We start from the raw sequence: 27,379 nt of genomic DNA, 5'->3' as shown, positions 1-27,379 counted from the left end.
TAGGAGTTTGTAAGCTCTTAATTAGAGGGAGGGCACCTGCAAATACATCTAAAGGCCCTGAAGAGCTGCTAACAGGAATGACAATGGGGCAATCATTGGTGGGAGCTATTGCCAATAGAACTACCTAAGAGAACCATCAGAAGGAGACCCACCAGTGTCTTGGGGCATCTCTTAAAAAGAGCAGTTGGGAAGAGTGGGTTAGAGGTTCCGAGTTGGGCCACTATTGAATGCTGGCACTGAATAGAATCTTATTCAGCAATAATTCTGTTCCTTATACTTGACATCTAGGGGCAAAGTAAAAATTGTGGTTTTCAATATTCTCTAAACTGAAGAGACAGTTATATCAACCATAAAGACAAAGGTTTCAGGCTCCCATGGAGAAAAATAACCAAGAAAGAGGGCTATATGTATTTTCTTTGACTTTCCAAATGTTGAGACCTCTTTGCCCTTACACAATCAGTTTACAAATATAAAAGGAGAAAATATAGTGGAAGGAGAGGTATGGTATCGGCGCCAGACTCCAAGTCTAACCTTTACTGGCTGGCTAAGTCAGCTTGAGCAACTGCTTAACTTCTCTTGGACTCAGTTTCCTCAACTGAGCCATGGGAAAAGCTCCCTATTAGGGTAGCTGAGAATATTGTAAATACTACATGCCAAGTGCCTGAAGCACAGTAGGTCATCATCAGCACCTAGTATTATTCACATTTGTACAAAGCACTATTGCAGAAACTAGATTCATCCTTTTAGCCTGGCTTTTTAAAAGTAAATATTGATGAGACTGGCAAATCCAGAGATGAGAAGTAGAAAGTGGGGAGTGTTAGGAGCATCTTGCTAATGAAATTTAAGGAGGGAGGTATCAGTTAAGAAGGCTTGAGACAGAGCTAAGAGCTAACAGCTACATGGGGAGAAAGAGTAAAGGATTTGAGAGAGAGGAAAAGCAAAAAAAAAACCTTGATTTGAGACCCTAAAGTGTTATGTAATATACAGGTAGAAATGTCTTACTATCTAATAGAGTGTGCTTTCAAGAGTAAATTTCAGCTATTTCTTTTACCAGGAAAAAACAGCAATTGTCTCCTCTGTTTATGGTCAGAAGTAAGTACAAAACCAAAGAAGAAAAATAAAACAAATCAAGTAACACTGTTCTCTTCTGGAGTCTTTCTCCAGCTGGCAAGGATCTCACACAAAATATAGTTTGTTTGATTTATTTCAGATACTCAAGATGGGAAAAATAGCTCAAGGTAATTTTTCAACCTTAATTTAGTTCATTTAATATTTAATAACTTAATGGAGCAGTCTGCATGCCCTAAGTGTGTCAAAGAGTAGAAATGGAGTTTGAAAAAGAACTCAAATTTTACAAGTATTTTGATTTTTAGAGCAATTGACCATTATAAGTAATTCTTCAGAATTTTCTGATTCTAATTAAATGGGAGCATAGTTATGTCTTTTATGCAATGTGTGATCCATAAAATCAGCCTAATCCATTCTTGCTGATAACACACATTTATCCATTCACTGGCCAAACAGGTATGCACTTAATGATAAATGACTATGTATGTGTAAAGCACTAGTATAAGCCTGTGAAGTTTGTAGGGTCCACCCTCAATCAGTCATTGAACACACTATTGACAAAAGCTTCCTAAATTTCATAGTTAAGATAGACATAGAAATAATTACAAGATACTGCAAAAGAGGACCAATAATACATTTTCTGCCATGCTATGGAAATACAGCAGGAAGACAGATTTAGCCTGACACAGAGGAGCAAGAAAAATTTTATGATGAAGGTGAAGGATCACCCCCTCATGTTTCTACAGGAGTTAGTCAAGAAATATATGAGTTGGGCCTATAAGAAATACTCCACTTTACCGTTTTTGGTAAGAATGCTGCAATGTAAGCAGAAATATATACATCAGCTGTCATTCTGCTTCAGTGCTGAGGTCAGTAGGTAGACGTGGGAGTTGTGTTGAAGAACCGAAGTCCCATCCAATGGGCAGAGCTATGATTCAGACTTGCCACTTGTTATCGTACAAGAAAGATGGTCTAGAGTTGCCAAACCTGTAATTTGAAACTAGGAGTTTTTATATGAAATCTCTTGATCTGTCATTATTGGCATGTGATTAAAAAAATGTTTAATGTACGATGTTTGCATATACAAAGAGGGTTAAACAAAGCAATTCTCTAGGACAGATCATAACCTGTGAAGCAGGTAGTGGTTGAACTAAGCTGGAGGAACAGAATCTTCATATGTGGGAATTCTAGGAGGAGGGAAAGCTAAGAAAAAAGGCCTGGAGACTGAAAGTATGACATCTGGACAGAAAACATTCAACACATTTGGTTTAGTTTAACTATTAGTATGTGAAGGAGAGCAGAGGAAAATACGATACTGATAACTTAGGTATATGCATAATCATAAAAGACTGAAGTGTTTTTTGTTTCTTTTTTGCGGTACGTGGGCCTCTCACTGATGTGGCCTCTCCCGTTGCGGAGCACAGGCTCCAGACACGCAGGCTCAGTGGCCATGGCTCACGGGCCCAGCCGCTCCGCAGCATGTGGGATCTTCCCGGACCGGGGCACGAACCCGTGTCCCCTGCATCGGCAGGCGGACTCTCAACCACTGCGCCACCAGGGAAGCCCTGAAGTGGTTTTGACTCTATTCTACAAATGGTAGAAGAATGATGGTCATAATTTGGGAAAGACATGAAGCAAGGGATCAAATAGGGGGTACATGGGCCTAATCACAACCTTCCCAACAATGGGCAGTTACTTTTTGGATGGGTGGTGACTTTTAACCTTTACATATCTACTTTTATCTACCTGTCTTGTTATAAAGTGGCATTAAAGCAACTATTTAATTTATCCATCACATGAGAATGATACTGTATATCAAAGAGAGCCCCGTTTAGATGGGAAATGAAAGTACACTCTTCCATAAGATATTTTACTAGTGATTACTATGCCAATCTAAATGGTCAATTTCTCAACCAAATTTGCTTATATTATTAAGTTTTACTTACATACTGAACTTGATAATCTTGCAAAGAAGCTTAGAAGTTTCTGAAGATGTCACTCTTAAATTTCTTCCCTTAAAGCTACTTTTTATAGACAATGTGATAGTTATCTTCTTTGTTTACCACCTTACTTAATTTGCTAGGAAAGTGAACATTGTCTCTTCAACTGAACTAAACTTTGATATCCCTAATCTTGTTTGCATAAACAATTTAACTGATTAAAGAAGGGGGGAAGTCCCTGGTGGCACAGTGGTTAAGAATCCGCCTGTCAATGCTGGGGACACGGGTTTGAGCCCTGGTCTGGGAAGATCCCACATGCCGCGGAGCAACTAAGCCCGTGCGCCACGGCTACTGAGCCTGCGCTCTACAGCCCACGAGCCACAACTACTGAAGCCCGTGGACCTAGAGCCTGTGCCCCACAACAAGAGAAGCCTCCGCAGTAAGCCCGTGCACCACAATGAAGAGTAGCCCCCACTCGCCGCATCTAGAGAAAGCCCGCACACAGCAACGAAGACCCAACGCAGCCAAAAATTAATTAATTAATTTAATAAAACATTTCTTAAAGAAGGGGATCATGAAGAAGGACATTAAGAGAAATCTCTCACATTTTATTGGGGATTTTTTTTTCTGGGGTCTTCTGAAATTCCACCTACCTTGATTGCCATGAGACACACTTTTTCCTTTCCATTCTTATGATGATTAGTGAATAAATTAAAACGGGTGTGTACATTTCATGTTGTAACACTTTCATTTTCAGCTTAACAAAGACTTAAATCAGCCTTTTGTTGGTCAAGTGGCATGAAAAATATGGGTTTTAGCCTGGGTCTAAGACAACTTAAGTATTTTATAAAATGCATATCATCTAAAAAAAACCCATAAATATAATATTTCACTTGGGGGACCCTGGGTTTAGACGAGGCTAGATCTGGAGAAATAATTGTCCACCATGGCTTTGATGAGAGTGGTTGCCAAAGCAACAATCCTGATTGACAACTGAGAGTCTTGCTTTTCTCAAATCTGTAATTCTAAAACATCTTGAGTGCAAATTTCTCTTCTGTTGAGAACTACTCAGTCTTTCTCACATGGTCCATTTAATGAAAAGCTTAAATTAAAACATCTGATGAAAACTTCTTAGAGACAGCTCAAAATTTTTAGATTCTTGGGCACTGATCCTTACCAACATATTTTGACTTAGAGACTCCAGGCTCCTGCTTGGATAACCAAGATAGTTTACTTTATATTTCTAAACAGAATAATCCTTCACTATTCCCAGAGTAAATGATGTATAGTTAATGGGACATTCCATCTAAACTTAAGGTCATTTTTCTCTTCTCTCTCTCTGTCTCTTTGTCTCTGTTTCTGTCTGTCTCTGTCTCTGTTCTCTCTCTCTCCCTCTCTCTCTCTCTCTCTCTCTCTCTCTCTATATATATATATATATATAATCCTTGGATTCTGTGGCTAGAACTAAATCTGGGTGGGACAGCAAGAGCTCAGTATAGATCCTTCATTTCTGATGGTTATACAAAATCTGTCTTTAATAACAATAGGATGATAAGATTAAATAAGAACAATCTCTTAGGAGATCAGAAAAATATTTCATGTAGTATGAAATGGATCTGCTCTCTGGTACCCCTGTCTTTTGAACTGTATCATGATAGCGAGTTTTAAAATTCTTGCATAGAGACTGCAACTGACTCTTTACTTTTGCCTACTCATCTAATTCCTACCCATTCCTGTAGGCAGGGAAAATCTTTTTAAAATTAAAACAAAACCTAGTTCTTCCATTGTCTAAAAGCTTTTAGTGGCTACCTGTGGCACTAAAGAGAAGCTCAAGATGTATAATATGGCTTAGTGGGCCCTTCTTTACTCAGCCTCTGTCAGCTTTATGAACTCATTTCTTGTCATATCTTTTCTAACTATCAAATTATACAATCTTTTCTACAATCAAATTATACTGAAATATTTGCTTCCTTGTAATTCTATCATTTTTTAACACTATCTAGAATGGCCCCACCATACTGTCCGCACCCTGGAGGGGATTTTACCTAGTTACCTCCTACTCATAATGTTAGAATTGGCTCTTGTCTCATCTTCCCTAAGAAGGTCAGGCTGACACTCCAGGCTAAATTAGGCATTCTTATTTAGAATTCTGTTTTTATAATTTACTACTCAAATATTTACTGATAGAAAGAATGTATAAAAAATTAAAATGCGTATCGCTCTGCTATAGAGAATATAGAGATAAGATTCTTTTTATGTATGCGCTAATGATAAGATCCTATTTGGTGAACTGGCAGTGACTTTAATGAACGAATGGCCGTATTAGTATGATTTCTAGTAAAGATTACTTAATATTGAACATCTCAATGTTAAACCTTTTTGGAAAAGGTTAATTTATTATGCATAAAAATTTCATACAACATGCCAGTTTATATTATAGTTATATACAAAAGCATCAGGTACTGATTTTTCCTAACTGATTGATTGCTCAAATCCTGATATCTCATGCAAGTATTACTGATACTATTCTGTTGTAATAGTCCATGAGACTTGACTCCCAATCTTCAGTACTAGAAGCAGCTCAGCCAAGATAATGTTGAATTTTGAGGCTTGATCAATCATTTGTCTCCTACAAAAGTCTGAAGACATTTTTAACAATAATTTAAACTTTCCCTGAAGATAAATGGATGGATCAGTGAGGTGACCATTTATATATGAGTGTTATTTAGATACCTCAGTTTTTATTAAATGATATTAAAGCTAAAATATGTCTTTCTTTTTTATAATGATGTCTTTATTTATATTTCTGCTTTCGTCTAATGTTCTAGATCCAGAATTAATTCATTTTGTTTTTAAAATTGTTTGGGCTGTAATTGTGATTATTATTTATTAATAATTTAGGCAACTTATAGTTAGGTCTAAGAGATGTTTGTACTCATACCCAGTAGAGAGTGACCCATAACAAGGTAGAAACTAATAAAGCAAAGCACAGGTCTGCAAAATTCAGTCTTCTTTTTGGCTGTCATTTGCATTTCAATTTTCAGTAGGCTAAAAGAAAACTAACATGCCAGCGTCCATATAAGGTAGAGTAAGATAGTATAAAAGATGTGATAAATAAGAGAATCAATCATTCATTCACTCAAAAATATTTATTTGGCACCACTGTCTGCCAGGCACCATGAATTCCAGAGTGCTGTAGGCCATTTTATGTGGCCCTGGAGAGGGAAGGTAGAAAGCAAGCAGTTGGCACTGAGTTTTTTTAGGGATAAGATTATTAAAATTTTTATCAGTCCATTGCCCAGACTTTAAAGTTTTCAGTCCAGTCTATTGAGTCCTAACCATACTGCTTAGATTATTGTTTTCTTTTATAATCTAGAGTAGAAGTGTCTAATGAGAGTCTTTAGTTTAAAGTTCTTAATATTTCACTTTCTAAGGATTCATTATTTTTTTGTAGGTTGGATATGCCAATGTGATATTTTTATATATTGATAACGTTTACTGATTACTTACAATGCACTAAGTACTAAGTGTTTTAGGGATAGTTCCTTGTTTCTCAGTAGAACAAATCAATGAAGTAGGCACTATTACCTTCCCCATTTGTTAAGTGGAGAAATGAAGTCATATTGGTAAATGAATTAAGCCATTTAAACTATTCTAGAAACTAATGGAAAGATGTGGGTTCAAGGCCAGGTGTGTCTCTGTCTCTACTATCTAAACATTTAATTAATGCAAATGCTATACTGCATTTCAGAATAAGTATCCTACTCCATCAGCAACCAAAAACGCCTGAATTCCAGGTGTGGCAAGGCTAATAACTGTTCCTCTTAAGCACACAAATATACTTAATTTCCCAAAAATGACCATGTGTTAGTTGAGGGAATATAAGTGGAAATAAATTTTTTCATTGTTAAGCTAATGTTTTTAAGATGTTAGTATTCCCCTTTAAATCCCTTTATCCCATTTCTTTGGCTGAATAGTGACAGAAGCTCTAGGGTATGAAAGCCATAGGATACAACCCTGAACCACTTGTAACCTGAATCATTGCACTGGAGAAAGCTGATCCCTGACTGCTGCGTGAGCAACACAAAAACATCTATCACAGTGAAGCCATTTATGGCTCTATTTAATTGTTACCAAGACTTAGTCTACCTTATACACCAAGAGTTTCCATTGACAGTAATTTCTAATTACCTATTTCTTATCATAATTCAACTTGAGAAATTATAATTTGTGGGGAGCCTATTCATTTCACCAGATGATATAGATTTTCTCTTTATTTTGCTCTCTTTATATTTCATTATGGAGCCTAATCAATTTTCCATGAATTTTTTTCAAATGTTTTGTGAAATGAGGCAAAGAAGAAAATAGAAGAAAGAAAAAAAGAAGGGAGGGAGGGAGGGAGGAAGGAACGAAGGGGAAAAAAAAGGAAAAAAATTAAAGAGAGCTAGAAGAGGAAAGAGGGAAACAGATTAGAAACAATGATGCTCCACGGGGGTGTAATTGGGAAATGCAAGAAGTACTGTCGGTAAATTAACCCCAACCCCTCTTCTCAGCCTCTCTCTAATATAGGGCCATAAAAGTTAAAAACTCCTTTACTCATGCTTCTTTGAAACTACTACTTCAGAAGGCAATGAATCATAAACAGGAAACTGCTAAGTTTTTCTGGGAAAGACTTTGCACTTTGGATGAAAGGGACAGATAAAGCTGTACTGCTACTTCTCCCTTCGTCTTTCTCTCTGCTGTAAATAGAATTGTGATATCTGGATTTGGGACAACTCTCCCTGTGACCATGACATGAAAAGACTGAAGAAAATATAAGAAAGCCCTGGAGATGTCACACAAACACTACTCAGTTGCTGAGTGCATCCTAGCAGCCTCCTGCCTCAAGTCTTCTGTGGTGAGAAAAATAAATCCCTAATCTTTGGCTAATTTTTCTCTGGGATTTTGTTTCTTGCAGCTGAAAACCTTCATAAGTGATTCAGGAATATTAAAGGAAAGACTACCCCTGAGGGTAGAATTAAGAAGTGATTGGTTGAAAAGGTAAAGAACAGGAAAATGTCAGAGTTGAGTCTAAAGGTCTATAACGATGGTGGCATGAAACAAACAGTAGGGATATTCTGGAGGGAGACAAGTCTGGAACATACTGATCTCAAGGTGCATATAGGACTTCCATGTTTAATAGGCAGATGCTCATAAATAACAATTTTCAAGTGTGTGAGTATCCTGTAGCTTTTACTTGACAGTGAGAGCTGAGTCGTGGCAGTGGTTAAAAATCTTTAGGGATAGTAATTCAAAGGACAATGGGGAGCATTCAGTGAATGTAGACAAAAATAAATTATTAGTAGAAATAAGTAATAGTATATGAAAAATATATAAATATAGAAGTAAGTCAGAGCTCCAAGATGGTAGGTTGGCCAATAATATAAAATTAAGTAGATGGCTTCTAAGACAAAATATGAAAAGTGTGTCTTCAAACTGATGTCTCTTTTCACATGCTGGCCTTCCCTTATAATATGGCTCTCTAGCCTGATCTTATGCTTAATTTTCCTTGGCCTCTCACACTTGTCACCATCCCAGGGCTTCTCCTCAGTTAAGAAAAGTCTCAGCATTCTCTAAATTCATTATGTGAGTCAGAGCCGTCCTACCAACTGTTCTTTTATTAATTTATTTATTTTTCCCTTTAGATGATACTAGAAATCTTATATTTTCTCTTTCCATCAGAGTCGATTTCTATACCACTTACAACAAAAAGTCAGATAACCAAATACAAAATTGGGAAAGACACTTGAATAAGCATTTCATAAAAGAAGATTCTGAGACAGCTAGTACACATTTGAAAGATCCTCAACCTCATCAATAGTCAGAGAAGTGCACATTAAAACTTTAATGAATTATTATTACAAACTAATCAGATTTGCTATTGGTGAGAATGAAGAGCAACAGAAACTGATACATGCTAGTGGGAGTATATGACAAATTGATACAAACCTTTGGAAAGTTGGCATTGTTGATTAGGATTTAACATATACATACTTTATGTTCCAAGGATTCTAATTCTAGGTATGTATTTAACAGAAATGGGTATGAAGGCATACCCAAAGAAATTTATAAGAATGTTCACAGTAGAATTTATTGTAATGGCCCTCAAATGGAAATGAAACTCAAATATCTATTCTGATTAGAATGGAAAAAAACAAATTGTGATCTATTTCATACACTATAATAATATAGTGAAGTGGAAAGAAAAACAGGCAAAACTGCTACATACAATATGGATGAACCCCACAAATATAATAGCAAATAAGCAAGACACAAAAGAATATATGTTAATCCATTCATATACAGTTCAAAGATGGGCAAAGCTTATATATATTTTATATATGTATATATTTTATATATATATATTTATATATGGTTAGAAGTCAGGAGAGGAGGTAATAGGCAGTATTTGGGAGAAGGAGGATTCTGAGTGTTATAAATGTTCTAGAAGTTTCTTGATGTGGGTGATGGCTATAAGGGTTCAAAATAATTCATCAAGCCACTTATGATTTCTGCTTTTTTGGGTATACATGTATTTCTTTAATAATATATTTTTCAAAATTCCTATCCCCACTTCCCTTTCATATGAAGTTTCTACTTCAGAATCTACTCTTGTTGACTTTTATTAATCCATCATTTTTGGTTCCAACCATACTTCTGGAAACTTTCGTCTTTTTTATGTCACTTAGCCGTTCCTAACAGTGGCTCTTTTATGGCTTTTTTTCCCCTCGAATTTCCCAACTCTTTCTTGATTGACACCTTTAATTTTCTCTTTGTCTCTCTCTTCAGCTTTATCTTCATAGACCACCCAAGAGAGCTATGTAAGTCTACATTATAAAGAATTTTTCTAAATCTCCATTGAGAATGGAGGGAATTGTCTAGCAAGAGTATAAATGTCTGTTAAAATAATTTTGATAATGGATAAATTGAAGTCTGCTAGATCGCCATTTCACTCACATAGTATCCATCACTCCTGTGCAGTTACATTTATATGGAACTGCTCATTCCTACCTTCCTTTCTTTGACTGAAAACTCAATGAGAGTTTTACCTGGTAGGCACTTACCATATTTTTTACATAAAAGAAAGCGTGCAAAATACTGAGAGAATGGTTTTAGTAAGCAAGGTAGTTAAGAATAAGAATTACATATAACATCTACTAAACAAGTTTATTTTGCTTTTAATGGGAAATGAAAGAAAATTTATATTTAAGCCACTTTCTATAACTTCATATTTGTTGAGGACAGTGGAAGGAGCGAGGGAACCACCATTTAACTGTAGAATGTGTACAATCCAAGAGATATTTTATACTCTTCATAATCAACACTGCATTTATGAAGTGGGTCCTGTTATCCCAAATTAACAGTTTTGAAAACAGAAATTCAGAAAAGTCAAGTAACTAGCTTGCTTGAGATCATGTAAGAATTAAACGACCTAGCCAAGATACGAATTTCAGACTGAGTGATTCCAAAACCCATGATCTTTCTTCTTTACCATCCTGCCTCATTTCTATGAAGTTTAATGAGACATGCGTGTATACTAAGGCAATCAGGGACTTCTGATTACTTGCATAACATTTAAAAATATGATATTTTATTGGCCTCCCTTTATTTTGGTGCTTAACATTTAATATCTAAATTAAGAAGACATTATCTTTATATCTTTCATAATGCACCACTTTCACAGTTATCCATCAAACCAGTTGGAAGTCTTGGTTGGAAACTCCTAGAGACTGCTGATAACGGTGCTAAATTTTTTTTCATTAGTTCCATTCATTAGCTTCAATAACTGAGTACATTAACTAGATATCACACATATATTAATCGTATAACTTATTAATGTTCAGAGTATAGTTCAGTTGTTACCTTTTTAAATACATGATTTGATTGCTGAATCAAATAGAGCTGTTATTTAAAGATTTTAAATACAAATTGTAACTGTTTAATGTTGTTCCTCTGATTTTTTTTTCAGGCAAACAAATACTAAAAACACTTTCTTACAAGCACTTATATATAAAGAGCTACTCTTTCACAATAGTAAACTATGTAAGTGTCATTCAGTAGTATTGAGGGAAAATTGCTCGTTATAGGCAGTATAATGGCTTCCTAAAGTAAACTGGGTAAAACTCCATCTACTGATAAACTTTTATTCTCCATCTCCCCTTTTTCAGGTACATAGTGTTAATGAGCATGAATTATATATAGAATGAGTTATAATATGACAAAGCACCAGAGTTGAGCTTCTAACAGTCCTAGTATATAGTTACTATCCTAAGTATTGTCTGCTTCCTGCTGACTGAGCAGCTCTCTACCAATGACATCACTTACAGGAAGCTCACCTATACTGCTGATTAGAGGTAGACATTGGGAGAGCAGATGCTAATAAGGAGGTAAGACCACAGAAGTGACAAAATAGGTTTAAATAGAGATGCCTAAAGCAAAATATATATTTTTTTCAGATATAGTTAATATATTATTTATATGTCATATATCATATATATGTCATATATCATATATATGATATATATCTTACTCTTTTTTTAAACTCTTTAAATAATTTTACACAGACACAAACAAAGGTATTTTACTAGAAGTACAGTTGAATACTCCTATAGAGTGATGTTCTGGACAAGGGGCAAAGGAGGAAATGACGTACATACCTTTGCTTGTCCAGCTTTTGTGATGGCAGGCATATTAAAGAGCTGGCCAGTATAAAAATGCAGACCACTGAACAGGATCACTGCAATAGAGTCACCTTCATTCTCAATTACTTCAAGGATATCCTCTAATCTCAGTGTTTCTTCCCCCTAAAGTCACGTTAGGCACAAGTTACATTATATCCACAATAACAAATTTGTCCCTTTACATTTCCCAATCTAAAATTCACCTTGAGATCTTTCCTACCATAAGAAAAATCAAAGATATTTTTTTTCAAATTAATAATCTTCAAAAATCGGACAAGAGCATGTATTTGAATATCTTTTTGTTATTAAGAAATGATAATAAAATAGTAAAAAAGAGGTTTATAAAGTATCTTTGCAAAACCCTACTGCTTGATTTTATTCTTCAGTTTTTCACTTAATCTTTACTATTTACATACTTATAGATTGTTTCCTTCTTATTCCCATCAAATAAAATACCAGAAAGTACAGGATGTCCATAAAATTTAAATGTCAAGGCAAATTTCTTGGAAATTAGTATTTTACTTATCAATCTAATACTTTTTTCCAGAAAAAAGAGGCACGTATACATCATTCATCTGAGTGTAACTTAACCAATATTTTCTATTAGTTTAAGAGTAAAATCTCCTCCACACCAATCTAAAGATCAAGATCCAAACATGAAGAAAATATCAATAAAACTCAATATTATCAAAGTTACTTTTCCCCCACAACTCCCCACCTAAGACTAGTGATCAGTGACTTTCTGAAAATTGTGAATGAATTTAGATTTGGTCTTATAAACAACTTGAGTGAAAATAACTCACCTAGATACATATAGTCTATTTGTATCCTGATAATTCTCATCTATTTATGAAGTCTTCATGTATTTTCTACAGTGCTAAATCTGACATGATTATGAAGTCAAAGCATCATTAACTACATTAATATGTGGGGAAAACTCATTAAGGCATTAATGAATTTTACTTCAATTATTTTTAATTTTTGGTAACTTACTATTTGCCAGTTACTGTATCCCACATTAGGCATATATAATATGTATCACAAATATAATAATACTCTAATTTCTGCTAATAGTCTGAGACTTGTTTACAAAATGATAATCTATAAAAATAGGATTGACAATGAAATCTTTGAATTACTAAGTGATGCATACTTTATACATAAAGAGAAGGATTTCAGTGATTCTAAGAAAAAATTCAGAGTAAAATTAATAATAGCATAACCCCAAACCCTTTTTTTCCCTTAGAGGAAGCTAATACAATTTGTCCACCATAATTTCAGAAAAAAGTAAGGAAAGTGTTATATCTACTAATACTTTATTTCTTTAAAGAATCAGTATTAAGCAAATAAGAAATATATTTTTCAATGATAGATATGGTTCTCTCTCAGTTTGATGTGCCCTAATCCAGTAATGCTAAAGAGTGGTCCCCAAATTATGATTAACTCATACAGCTCTACAACACTTGTCACTTTTATTTTTTAAATATTGAGTATATTTCCCTGTGCTATACAGTAGGTCTTGTTGGTTATCTACCTTATATACAGTAGTGTGTGTGTTAACCCCAAATTCCTAATTTATCCCTCCCCTCCGCCCTGTCCCCCCACCTTTCCCCATTGGTAACTGTAAGTTTGTTCCCTATTTCATTTTATTTATTTATTTATTTATTTGGCCGCATTGGGTCCTGGTTGTGGCACGCGGGATCCTCATTGTGGCATGAAGGATCTATCGTTATGGAGCGCGGGCTTCTCTCTAGTTAGTGGCGGGCGGGCTTAGTTGCCCTGCATCATGTGGGATCCTAGTTCCCTGACCAGGGAGCGAGCCCGTGTCCCTTGCATTGGAAAGCAGATTCTAAACCACTGGACCACCAGGGAAGTCCCCACTTGTCACTTTTAAAGTAAAAACTTGTGATATATTAGTGGCTATGCTCATTTTTGCTGGAAATAAGCAATTTATATACAACATATGAAACAGATGTTGTTCCAAAGCTGTGAGAACTTTCTATTCCATTAATTTATTGCATGTTGGCAAATAGAAGTGAATAGAGTAGACCTTTAATTTCTCAAATTAGTTCTGGGTTGAAAGAAATAAATGTTCAAACACTGGTTTAACAGCCTGGGAGCATCGTACATATGTGAAACCTAAAATTTATTCTGTGTGGATCTCTTGGTGCCAAAATTACACAAGATGCAGGGTTTATAGGTCAAAACCTGTACAACTTAGCCTTATATCTTTATTAATGTAAAGTGCACAGTATTTTAGACCTTGAACATATGGTCAAGCCTGATTAGGTATTTCCTTCGTTGTCTGTTTAAATATAAAGGAATCTCAGAGATAAAGTAACTATCAGAAAGTCACATAGCCAGTATGTTGGTGGGTCTGGGATTTCCCTGGGGAGTAATAGCGAAGTTCTAAGCCTAGTTTTTTTCTGCTACACCACATCCCTTTCTATTCCCCAGGCCAAGCTCAGAGAAAAATATTTGATCCTTAGATTAAGAGGGGCATAAAAGATAGGCATCATTCAATTTCAACAAGTATCACTAATTTTTAACATGATTTCAATGGCACCCACAGGCAATGGCATTTAAAATTGAAAATGATGTATGCAATTTGTCATCTCCTCCCATCCCATTGAAGAATATGGCAGACTCCAGTGGTATTAATAGGAAAATAGTTTGCTTGTAATAGCCCTTGAAAAATTAAAATAAATACACTTCTGAGTTAATTCTCTATTTTAAGCAAAATGACCTAACAGTAACAGAGTATAGGCCTTTTATACTTTCTTGAAACTTCCATTAAAGTAATGAAGATAATAAACTTTTGAAGAAAATGAAGAAAAAAAATCAATACTAAATAGAAGAATGATTAATATTTATTTATCTTTCTCATATACCTCTCTTGGTTTTATAAGCCGCATACTTTTCTCAATGTTAAGTCCATGAAGTTGAAGCTGTGACTCAATAGCATACTGGAAAAGAAAGATGATTTATTAAATCAAGTCCAGTGTACAGACGTATATTGAAATAACTCAGAAAAAAATAATAAAATACCAATAAAAGCATATTATTATATTAAATTCAAGGTCAAGGTTAAAAGTGACTAACCAGAATATATCAGAGAAGAATTGCTTAACATAATTTACATGCAACAGTCTGAACATTCTTTGAAACACAAAATATTAGAAATGGATGGAAATGTAGGGGTCATCTAGACTTTAGGAGTACAAGAGATTTTTAGAATAAGATATTAAATCATCTAATGCAAGTCAAAACAGAATTTACAAAATAACCAAAGTGAGCAGGTGGGGATTTGCTAGGCTCCAACAGAGAGTACAGAAGTGGCTTGTCCTAGAAAGAGTAAGCTAGTAAAAGAAAAGGACATCAAGAAGTTCCCTTCATTGAGAGCCCAAGATATAAATGGGAACAAGAAATTTTAGAAACCCTGAAGTTCTTCAAAATAGGGGTTTGATCCTTTTTAGTAAGATCATGGTTATTAATTTGCATTAATTAAGTGCCTTAAAATTACAAGGTGTAGGCTAGAATACTTAGAAAAGACAGAAATCAAGTTTCTCCAACACTAAAACTGAAATACAGCACTGAAACTGCAATATACTTTAATCTGTGTCTGTCTGTGTCTGGAACAATCATATTTCTTACCAACTGTGATTCCTGAAAAAGTAGCATGATTTTTTTTCTTGAACCACAAAAAATTCTTTTAGTCCTTAATACATTTTTTTAATTATAAAGCATCAATAATTATGTTAGTGTGCTATGAAAACAAATGGACAAATAAATGTTTATATTCCTACTTTATGTACCTAAAAGGTTAAGTACTGGTATATGTATCGATTTAATTTCATAAAATAAAACAGCAACAAGAATTAATAAAACATTTATAACTGCACTTGATTTAGACCAGCGGTTTGCTCAATGTCTTTAAAAAGACTAATAAATCAATGTTCCCATTCAATTCTTTCCTCCTTTAACACGTTTTACTTGAACCAAAGAAATAAAGCTACAATCTATAAAAAATGCATAAATCAAAAGCATTTGACAGATCTTTTTTATTATAAGGTTACTTGGAAAAGACTAGTGAATAAACATTCAAGTCAGGCAAATGATATGCTCCTTTAGGAAGAGCAGAAAGAATATAAATATAATTTGAAGAATCCTTACATGATCTGAAGGGAAGGCTTTAGCTTCTAGGAGAATTTTATACCGTTTGGGTGTAGGCTTGAAAAACGATAACTGCAATGAAATGGATTTATTGAGAAATGCGTTAATGCACAACTTAGACATTTGTTCATTTTATATATACCACACTTTCATTTTATAATCTCCAGCATTTTAAAGGCATTAATTAATTACACAGCTAGATGTCTGTCAAAGGTACCTTCTCTGATTAGCCTTGTTTCCAGTAAATTCTAAAACGGAAGAAGATACTTGCTCATTATATTTATCAATAGGAAAGCAAATTTGGAAGAAAATGTGAATCAGATAAAAACACATTCTCAAACTTTACTTAAATGTTAATTGAAAAATTAACTTCCCAATGCGTTTAATGTCAATTTCTCTATTATGAGACAAATATCATGTTCTGTGTATATTTTATTTATATTGATTTATCTAGCACTGCAGATTTGGTTTCTAGTACATAAGATTTCTACAGTTTTATGATCTTATGAAATCTAATTTTAGGTTCAACTAGAAGTACCTTTGCCCTAATGAAACATTTGGCATTTCTAGAGACACCAGAGAGAAGTAGCTCATTTGTTCAGTGGGGCCTTTTCATTTCTCCACACAGTTCCTGGAGAAGCAATACTGACTGACAATAATAACAATGAGGATGATTACTACTGTTAATTGGATGTTGACCACTAGCCAGGGTGCTAAAGCAATTTTCACATATTATCTTGTTTCATATGTACGAGGTAGGTATTATCCTCATTTTTACAGAGGAAAAAATTAAGATTTAGAGATGCCAAAACCCTTGTCCAAAGTCAAACAGGTATTAAGTAGCCTAGCTGGGAGCCAAACCAGAGGTGTCTGAACTGAAAACTATGCTGTTTACCATCATAGTTAACATACTCCACAAGTACTTTCCTTCAGGCATATTTAATAATCATGTCTATATTTTATCAAAATAAAATATCAATATCTTAATTGTGCATCTTTGTCTTGTAGACATGTTTTCAAAATCTCACTTAAAAATGAAATACAAATTTTTCATAGCATCAAACAATTACTATAGGTACCATATTTCAAATCAATAATATATTTGACATTCTAAGGCATACACATTATTAAGTTCTTAGGATGTAAGAAACACCTAAACACAGTGACTCATTTAAGGTACTAGGTCCTTTTTCTCCAATTTAGTTTTATTTTCTAATTCTTTTTTAATCTACTCCCCCAAAATTAGCCTACAAAGACATACTAATCCATAGTCCCACCCTGCTAAAGCCCAGCATATTGGAAAACTGTCTTTCTGAAAAGCTCACTGTTTGCTACCATTCATACATCATTGTTTTGTGTGTGTGCAGCAGTTTTGCTTTTTACCCACTGTGACTCTTATTTCTTATGTTCTGAGATAAGAGCTATTCATTATTCTAAAGCTCTTTGCAAGAGTCAACTCTCCCATGGTTACGAAGAAGCCATTCTGTCATGGTCCAGCATTTCCTGGTAGAAATGAAAACAACCTCACAACTTATTTTTAAATAAGTAAACCTCCAAATGCTCATGGATTAAAGATTGAAAAATGTCAGATTCTGTAAACAGTGTATACTAAACATTGGTGGAATAGGAAGCTTACCAATAGAAGATGTAAATTAACAGTCAAACCATTCATTAGGGCTATTTCTTTCTCTTTGGCTCCTGCAAAATAAATATATCATAATTTAGATTGTTCTGTTAGTTCTAAGAGTACCTGGAAAAACAAACTATCACTCCTTCATCCTTAATGTTTTTAGAGATAAGGACACATTTGATGTGTCATCACAAAGAAATGGAAGTTTTCCCACTTGACTCATTTTATCAAACAATAGCTGGACTCATATGCATATAGCTAGCTAAAAATTATATTTCCTTTTTGACATAGTAAATAATAATAACATAATAGTGAAGCATTTGCTAAACTAAAAATGATTTATGCTATCATCAGCTACGTTGCCAAATTCCCACAGAGGACATTTTTGTGGTAAGTGTATCTCCAAAAAGAATCTAAAAAGAAATGAAAGCCCATCACATTTTTAAAGCTGGTTGTTTGTAACATCAAATTAAAATGCACCTTTAATAAAAGAAGGCAATGTTGCTAAACATAATTCACTGTTATTACAGTGAGATATACAATACTGTAGTTCATAAGACAAAAGAGCTAGAAGCAAAGTACAAAGAGCTAAATAGCTCTGGGGTTTATTTATACACACTGATATAAGATAATTAATATAGATATGTATTGTCTGATGAAGAAAACACACAAAATTAAGATATCCACTACACAATCATAATTTGATATAATTCCTGTTAACAAGGGTTTTGCCACTGGAAACAGACCCAGAGACAAAGCATACATTGAATACTTAAGAACTCAGAGCGCAATAACAAAGATAATAATACTTTCCCTATTTTTAGTTCTTATGATGTCTCTTAAAGGCAATTAGACCTGTTTAATAGGAATGATTTCTCTTTACTATCACTGAGAAAAATGGGCTGTGAGCTTTAATGTTTGTAAGGCTGTACTAGGTGTTAGAGAAAATGCATCATACAAGTCTTGCACTTTGTATCCAATGAAATACTTCTGATAGAGTCCCATTTTTACTAAAAGAATAGACAGTAAGTAGAACAATTAATCTAATTAATAGATGGATTTTAGGTTAAGTTCACTTGAGGGAAGGCCACTGGAAATAAGTGTATAACTTAGGAATTTATATTTCAACATAGCCATTTAAGGAAAGGCCTGTGTCTTCATTTAGTCAAGAAAAACTTTTTGTTGCATTGATTGATGGATTTCCCCATTTGAATGCAAGGTTGGTAAATAAATGGTGGCTGTTAAGAGATGTATCTCTGGTCGTTGTAATGTGAATAGTGTCTCAAGTCAAGGGACAATAACGACAACCTCATTCTGCATTCCTAGCACTAAATAAAATGTCTCAAACATACTAGAAAGCTTAATTTGTATACAGGGGCATATGTCTTCTACGGTATAAAAGTCTTTTAGAAATATGGTGAAAGAAATGCTGCAAGCTTTATTTTATTCGTTTCTTTGTATTATGGTATGAATTTTTACTGTTATTTCTAAAACAAAACATCTATTATATTAATCTTATATAACTCTTAACTCCCTGTTAGCTCTTTACACACATCTTTTCTGAACACTATTCATTTTAATAAAAAATATTCTGGCAGGGAGCGTGGAAGGAGAAAAGGAAGGAAAAATAATACATTTGGCCCTCCTTATCTGTGGATATGAAACCTGCGGATATGGAGGACGGACTTTATTCATGGCACGACTCACTTTATATTAGGGACTTGAGCATCCTCCTATTTTGGTATCCATGGGGGAGCCACGCCCCAAACATACTGAGCAAGCAGAATTAGTAGAAAGAAAAGCATTTGAAAGAATGTGGTGGGAAGAAAACAAAAGAGGAGAAAGTTCATAAATTTTATCACAAAATGAAAACAAAGAAATAGAAGAGGCAGGAAGGGAGTGAGACTTTCTATACAAGGTCAGGCATTCCATTTTTGCTTAGTGATTACCTTCTGATTAAAATAATTATTCATTCCTCAGGAATGTTAGTCCTTCAAATAATAGTGTTCACTTTGGATCACCTAAAATTTTTCTTGCATGGAATGTGATGAACCACAAGTGCTAGGCTGAATTAATCTAGACATACACGTGGCCTTTCCTCCCCTCACTCTCAATGGCATGCTAACATTGGATCAATTCTTTGTAAATAATCCCTCACTGACTTGAATAATTTGCCCGCAAAAATTATCCCGCCTTGGCACACTTTAAATTCAATCAAGCTCTTCACAAAATGCCCTCCTCACCTGCTAACGAACTTTGTCAAGGAGAGGTTCGGTGTACTTAACATGTACATGCGTACCTATGTATATCTAAGGATGGTGCAAATATTAATGCTGCAGAACATTAACAGAAATGTTTATTCCAAATATGACCTAAAGGCACTAAAGAAACAAGCATTGTTAACATGAAAGGGCCACCAGTCAGACTGATTTTTAGCCTATTTTCCAAAGGAAATATATCTAATTGACCTATCTCTTTTGGTCTAATATGTATTTCTGAAATCAACATTTGTTGTTTTAAGATATTTCAATATTATCAGCATTCCATAAGACAAAAATTTTTTTTTAAGCAAGCTGAAATTATTTCAAGTTGCTTTTCTTTGTACCTTTTCTTTCTCCCAAGAACTTTTTGTGAAATAATGTTGAAACATCAATAACTATAAGTATGAGCTGTAATTCCCTGTGCTGTACAATATATCCTTGTTGCTTATCTATTTTATACATAGTAGTTTGTAACTCCCCTGTTTGGCTCCTCCCTCTTCCCTCTTCCCTTTGGCAACCACTTGTTTGTTTCCTACATCCATAACTCTGCTTCTGTTTTGCATATACCTTCTTTTGTATTATTTTTTAGATTCCACATAGGTGATATCATACAGTATTTGTCTTTCTCTGTATGGCTTCTTTCACTAAGCATAATATGCTCTAGGTCCATCCACACCCCTGCAAATGGCATTATTTCATTCTTCTTTATGGCTGAGTAATATTCCATTATATATGTATACACCACATCTTCTTTATCCATTCATCTGACTAAAATTCAATAAAAAATAAAAATAAAAGAAAGAACCACAAGTATTGAGGGCAAATTTACTAGAGGCCAAGGTTTTTTTTTAAAACTTCATGAAAACTTATCAGGATTTGAAAGAGTCTTTATTTTAGAAGATCATATAAAACTCACTGCAGTAAATGTAAAAATTTGAATTATTTCATCTGAGATGGGTGTGAGCCAGTGTTCTCATTTGAAGAGTGCTTTCTTGCTTGCTTATTTATTGAACATAACTTTTTGTTTACCAGAAGGTGAAAGTTATGTACAAGCACTGCCTTCTTATCTCAATGCCTGGCATGCTAACGTTTATTGAGCCCTTATTATGTGCCAACACTTCTAATGTAACTTGTATTATTTTCACAGTAACTTGATAAGGTATCTACTTTGATCCATATTTATCAATGAGGAAACTGACGTGCACAGAAATGAACTAACTCGCTTAAGGTCTCACAGATAGGAAGTAGGAGACAAAATCTTATAGAAAAAAAATATTAATTAAAATCTTTGTTCAAGGTAACATTTGGAAGTGTTGTCTACATTATCCACTCCCTGTAAGTCAAATATAGGAAGCCCATGTTCATTACTAACATCCCTCTGCACCTTTCTAATCTTCATTTAATTTCAAATATTTTGCAAAGTGAGGTCAGCAGGGTTCCAGGCTGCTTAGTGTTTGATAAGAAGGTTAATGATGGATCTCATAACTGCCATACCATGTTCTGTATATTTTATTAAGCAGATGCAAATGTTAATTGTGGATTTTGTTGTAAGGTTTGTAGTTCGGCTAAGTCCGAGAACTTTCCACTCTGTTTTTCAAATAGCAAATTCCTATGGCCTTGGAGGTGGCTAGTGTGTGGTTGAGGATTTATGACTTTGGAGAGAGCTCCCAGGGATTATTGCTTCTCTGAGGGTCAACCACAAGTTTCATAAAGCAAATTTATGTTCACATTACAACATTCTTATAAGCCGAAATGTATGTATCTAGCCCTTTGTGATGTTTATGTACCCAGGGAGAAGTAGGCTTAATAATAATACTAATAATATTCTTCAGCAATTCTATTTCTAGCATCTTGATAATATGATATTAACTATAAGGGAAAGTTATTCCATGTTTTGCAGAATTGTTGGCTCCATATAAAATGTTTTATTAATGGTTTTTCTTCTCATCTGAAATGGAAATTCTTTTCTGTGTCTGTGGACATAGAAATATAGGGTTGCTCACTGTGTCTTCCGCTTCTCTATCCACTCTATCAATTTGTACACATAATAATTTTTATTATACTCCTGTTACTTCTTTTTGAGAAATTTTATGGCAAAATACAGGTTGTGGTTTTAAGAACCTGGAAGATTCAGTCATAGTCCAAAATATACAACTTATCTGTTCATGACACATTTAGACAGCCCACAAGTAGCAAAAATCAATTTGACTTCTGCTGCTCTCTTCTGTAGTTACCACATAATTTTAACATTTATTTTGTGATTTATATAATATCTACTTCCAAAGAGGATTTTAGGTTTCTTGTATTACATGTGAGAAAGAATGATTTTAAAAAATTGCAACAGAGTACTATATATGTGGATGAGAAACAAATTAGGAGCTATTAAATATATATTTTTTTTAACTAAATATTTTTGCTACTTCGAACTCTACCAAATTTTCTCAGAACTTACTATCAACCAAGGCAAAAGGGAACCTGCATGGGATTTGCAGCAAAGAAAATAAACATGAACAGACACACAATACCTTCTAAAAGAATCAGTTCCTACTAAATCGAACAAAGTGAACTCATTCATTTTTCAACTTAAGAACCGTTTCTTGGACTAACATATACAGTTTTAAAAGTAAAGAAATTTGGGGATAGATGATAGCTACTGAAATTAAAAAGAAAAACAAGCTTTTAAAATATTGCTCATAATATACTTTTGCAGATACTGTCAACAACAAAAATGTAGAAATATTTCTCCTGATACAACATAAATTGTAGAGAACAAAATAAACATTTAATAAACTAATCATTAAACTAAATATTTAGTTTAATGCACTGACAATATTTCAAATAAAATATGACAATGCATTTGTCATATTAAGGCTTGAAACTTTGAGAATATATATATACTGTATATATATAAAATAAACAATACATATACTGTTTATTGAGTTTCATATGTACAAATGTGACTTTGCCCATTTCAAGACATAATTGTTATTTTTATATCCTGTATAATTAGGATCAAATGTAATTTAATTTATACAACATTCAAGGACAAAAATCACAGAAAACATAAGGAAGTTTGTCCCATACGTTACAGCTTTGTATGGTATTTCAAAGACACACAAAAATCCCTAAAGCTAGAACTGATAAATATTCTTTAAACATTTTTAGTAAGCTCAATCTTCTTACTTATCTAAATAAATCTGAGTATTTAGTTGTTGTTGTTGTTTTTTAATTTCCTTAGTAATCATCATGAGAGGTGAGCTGGTTTAAATTTCATTGATCATTCTGACATATGTGTATTTGCTGGGCAACAAAACACATGCACATTTAATAAGTTGCAATAGAGCTATAAACTTTTAAACGATCAAAGGAAATCTTTTTGCAGGTTTTATGGGCTTCATAAATAAATCTCACTAAATGATAGCCTTACCACTTCCCTGGCCTGTATATAAACATCTGAACTCCTCTTAAAGGATAATAAATACTAATCACAAAATAATAGGATTAGCATGTAATTTATGTTCTGAAAGCAAATCTAGCAAAGAAAGAGACAGTCCACATCTAAGGAAAACATACATGCTCAGGTCAAATTAATGCAGGATTTTTTTCAGTTTTTTTTTAAATTTACATGTTAGGCATTTGAATGAATATAATAGGCGTCTAAAAAATGAACATAAATGAAAGCAGTGTCAAACAACTAATTAATACACCCGTAAATGTAGTCCAGGATTGTTCAGGTGGGAATTCCCTCCATGAGAATATACATTCCTCTGGATAATGCTGGCAGTCTGATCAAATGCTCTGTGCTCCCAAGATCCTGACTGGTTTGGCAGGAGATGCTATGTTTTCACCTTTACCCACCCTGGCTGACAAGGTTCTGGCCTTGAGTTTGAGCCCCAAGCATCCAGGGCTCTGCAGATTCGCCCTGGGGCTTGTGAGAGTCCTGCACTCAGGCCCTACACACTCCTGGCTCCATGCACTACCCCCCAGATATTGTGCTTCCAGCTTTCAACTGCTTCTTTCTCAGCAGTTGCTATATTTCTGGTCAGTAGGGATTTCTATTTAATTTTTTTTAGTGTTGCTATATGTTTGTTAATCTAATTTTTTTTCTATCATTTCTCTGTTTTTGGAATAGAAAGGAGCATTTTCAGTTTGTACTTAATGTGTTATCTTAAACTAGAAGCCAATCTTCTGAACCTATAATATAACCACATAAAACAGAAATGTGTGTAGTGTAATGATTACTCAGTAATAACTAGCAGCAAACCGAGCTTGTTGCTTTTGCTTGCAACTCTTCGATGGAGTGTTGTTTTTTTTTTTTTTTAACTTGCTGAACGGAACAGGTTACACATTCATATAGTTCATAAACTAAAAACAGGTTTTCCTTAAAGTCTGGTAGTTTGGAGTGTGTTAAGCACCCACTGTGTTCCCCGCTGTGCATGTGGTGGGGTTTGTCGTGCTATGAAAACCCATGTCAGAACCTTCAGGCTGCCCAAATATCGCAGAGAAGACTTTTCCAGTCTCCTGCCTAGATACTGGGAGCTAAGTTAGTGTAGAGGTGGATAAACATTTATTTAACTCTGTTTTCACAGGGAATATGTTATGGATTGAACTGTGTCCTCCTTGCCTTTACCAGTGAGATTTTAGTCTAATAGAGAATTCTAAGGACTAATTTTTAGTTGACTGAATACCTAAACTTGGGCAGTAGTCCTGCAACCTGGGCTGGGCCATCTAGGCCTGGTTCTCTACCATGTTGAGGCTTTCTGGGAAGCCAGCCACTTTGGGCAGGAGTAAAATGCAAAGTTGTTTACTGAGGATCTGGTTTGTGGGGGTTGATTGGGGCAGAAGACTATATTTATGCTGGGGTGACTCCCAGAAATACATAAGAAGAAGCTAGAAAAACAATGTCCCTAAATTCTTTGTGGTATGTTTGCAAACTGCCTTAGATTGTTTTGACTATAATAAGTTTGAATTTCTCCTTGTTAAACATAGTACAAAAGCTTGAGGTTTCCTCTCCCTCTTGCAGCCAGTACAGAGGATGTAAATGGTGGCTGAAGACTGAGTAAGCTTCACTTGATTGGTGTGGGTGCTGGTCTCTTGTCAAATGTGTCCCTAAACTTCCTTCTCCTCGCAGGCAAGCCCCCAACCAAACATCTAAGATAGGAAGTGCTCCTTTCTTCCTCTTCTCCCTACATGGGGTTACCAGCAAAGCCAATACAACCACTACTTAGATAGAGTAATGACTTCTGCAAATTCAAGGGTGTTCCTTCTGCCAACCTCTCCTCTTTCCTTCCCTTACAAACCCTCTACCCTAGACAACATCCTCCCCACCACACACACACCGCCCCCCCCCCCCCCCCCCGAGGATCTCTGCTTACCCTTCTAGTGTGGTCTGGTAATATCACCACCTTGAATTTGAATTGCTATCCTTATTGCCCCTATTCAAGAAGAGCCAGCTGGCATGTTGTCAGGAAGCACTATTTAAAATGTGAATTGTTACAGAGCAAATGAATACTGTGTAAGAACATTAAAACAGAGAGAGAGATTTCTAGTTGTGGCCTTTTCTTTTCCACTTACAGAATTTTCTTTCACATTTCTTGTAAAGCAGATTTAGTGGTGCTGAACTCTTCTAACTTTTGCTTATTTGTGAAACTCTTCATCTCTCCTTCAAATTTGAATGATAGTCTTGCCAGGTAGAGTATTCTTGTTCATAGGTTTTTTTTTTTCTTCACCACTTTAAATATGTGATGACACTCCCTTCTGGCCTTGCAGAGTTACTGCTGAAAAGTCAGCTGACTGTTTTATGGGAGTTTTCTTGTATGTAATTACTTGCTTTTCCCTTGCTGCTTTTAAGATTTTCTCTTTCTCTTTATTTTTTGACATTTTAATTACAATGTGTCTTGGTGTGGACCTCTTTGGTTTGATCTTATCTCTCTGATTTCTGGACCTGGATGTCTGTTTCCTTTCCCAGGTTAGGGAAGTTTTCAGCTATTATCACTTCAAATAACTTCTCTGCCCCTTTCTGTCTTCTCCTTCTGGGACCCCTATAATGTGAATGACAGTACACTAGATATTGTCCCAGGGGTCTCTTAAACTGTCCTTATTTTTCAATTCCTTATTCTTTTCTCTGCTTAGCTGGAGTGATTTACACTACTCTGTCTTCCAGTTCACTGACACGTTCCTCTGTATCATCTAATTTACTGTTGATTCCATCTAGTGTATTTTTATTTCAGTTATTGTATTCTTCAGGTCTGTTTGGTTCTTCTTTTTTTTTTTTTTTTTGGTTCTTCTTTATATTTTCTAACTCTTTGTTTAACTCCTCACTGTTTTCATCCATTCTCCCTAATTCATTGAGCATTTTTATAATCACTGCCTTGATTTTTTTATCGAGTAGATTACTTATCAACACTTCACTTAGTTCTTCAGTTTCATGTTGTTATTTGTTTGGAACATATTCCTCTGTCACCTCACTTTGCCTAATTCTCTATGTTTATTTGTATGTTTTAGGGAAGTTTGTTACATTTCCTGATCTTAAAGAAGAGGCTTTATGTAGGAAACTTACTATGGGGCCCAGAAGCACACTCGTCTCTGGTCATCAGAGCTATATTTTTTGTTTGTTTAATACCTTAAATTTCATATAAGATTTTAGGCAATGCTGAACAATCAACCCAATTAAACAGATAACTTTTTTTTGAAATGTTAACACATTTACCATCTAAAACTATCTTGAATAGTTTTACCAAGAGTAGATAGAATTCACTTTAAGGAATACACTATATACCAAAAACAGCATCAACTATATTATTTTCAACAGCACTCAGCCTAATTTTAAAAGATCACCATGAATTAAGTTGAAATGAACCAAAACATATTGGTGTTTTAGACCTTTAGCATGTTAAGGTTAATGTTTATTTTACCATATAATAAAACCTTAGAAAAGTCTTTTAAGTTGATTTTTATGAAACTTATTTAATTATAAATATGTGTGTTTCTCATTGGTGAGCAAATACTAGTCCTAGAATATATAATAAAAAATAACATTAGCAATAAGTCTTAATTAAAGGCATGCTTACGCCTTAGTGTTATGGATTAAAATAGAAAATCAGGACATTCTTCAATAAAATTTTTACCGTATAACCTATGTGTATAACTAAATGATCATATCTTTATGATTCTTCTGGAAAAAATTCATTTTATACTTACCTACAATGTCAGTCATAAGTCCTAAAATAGTCTCATCTCCTATAATCCAAGGACGTTTCCCTACATCATGACCATAGGCTCCCCTGAAATTGAAAAGGGAGATGAACAATCTTAGTTTATGTGTGTGTCTGTGTGTATCTGTGTGAGTGTGTGTGTGAGAGTTTTCAGATATCAGCATTAGCAACTGGACATTTCTAAATGAGTCTTTGTAGTGTTTTAATAAAAAGCATGCTTTTTTGAAAACCAAAAGTAATACTTGAGAACTCTGCTTTTTAACTTGTCATTTAAAAAAATTTCTTTGATTTCCTTTCTGTTGGGGAGCGTAGGGGCGATTACCCATATATTTCATTATTTTTCTCTATTTTGGAGTCTAAGATGTTATTTTTT

The 27,379-nt window shown here is 34.4% G+C and overlaps 1 protein-coding gene and 1 long non-coding RNA gene across 3 annotated transcripts in view; both read right to left on the bottom strand.

The window, feature by feature from the left end:
• Positions 1 to 27,379, bottom strand: part of LOC125964940 (uncharacterized) — a 253,154-nt gene that overhangs the window by 49,183 nt on the left and 176,592 nt on the right. The window lies entirely within an intron of this gene.
• KYNU (kynureninase) overlaps positions 1 to 27,379 on the bottom strand; it is a 90,167-nt gene that overhangs the window by 41,317 nt on the left and 21,471 nt on the right. For both annotated transcript variants that reach the window (XM_004285432.3, XM_033416036.2), the window contains 5 exons: positions 26,993 to 27,075; positions 17,538 to 17,599; positions 15,902 to 15,973; positions 14,620 to 14,694; positions 11,705 to 11,851 (listed from right to left, as the gene is read on the bottom strand). In XM_004285432.3, the coding sequence (XP_004285480.1) occupies positions 11,705 to 11,851; positions 14,620 to 14,694; positions 15,902 to 15,973; positions 17,538 to 17,599; positions 26,993 to 27,075 (439 nt within the window). The remainder of the gene's footprint in view (positions 1 to 11,704; positions 11,852 to 14,619; positions 14,695 to 15,901; positions 15,974 to 17,537; positions 17,600 to 26,992; positions 27,076 to 27,379) is intronic.

This window comes from Orcinus orca, chromosome 7, assembly GCF_937001465.1.
Source record: "Orcinus orca chromosome 7, mOrcOrc1.1, whole genome shotgun sequence".
Taxonomy (NCBI): Eukaryota; Metazoa; Chordata; class Mammalia; order Artiodactyla; family Delphinidae; genus Orcinus; species Orcinus orca.
Note: the sequence above shows the minus strand (reverse complement) of the source record. Positions and strands in the feature narration are given on the sequence as shown.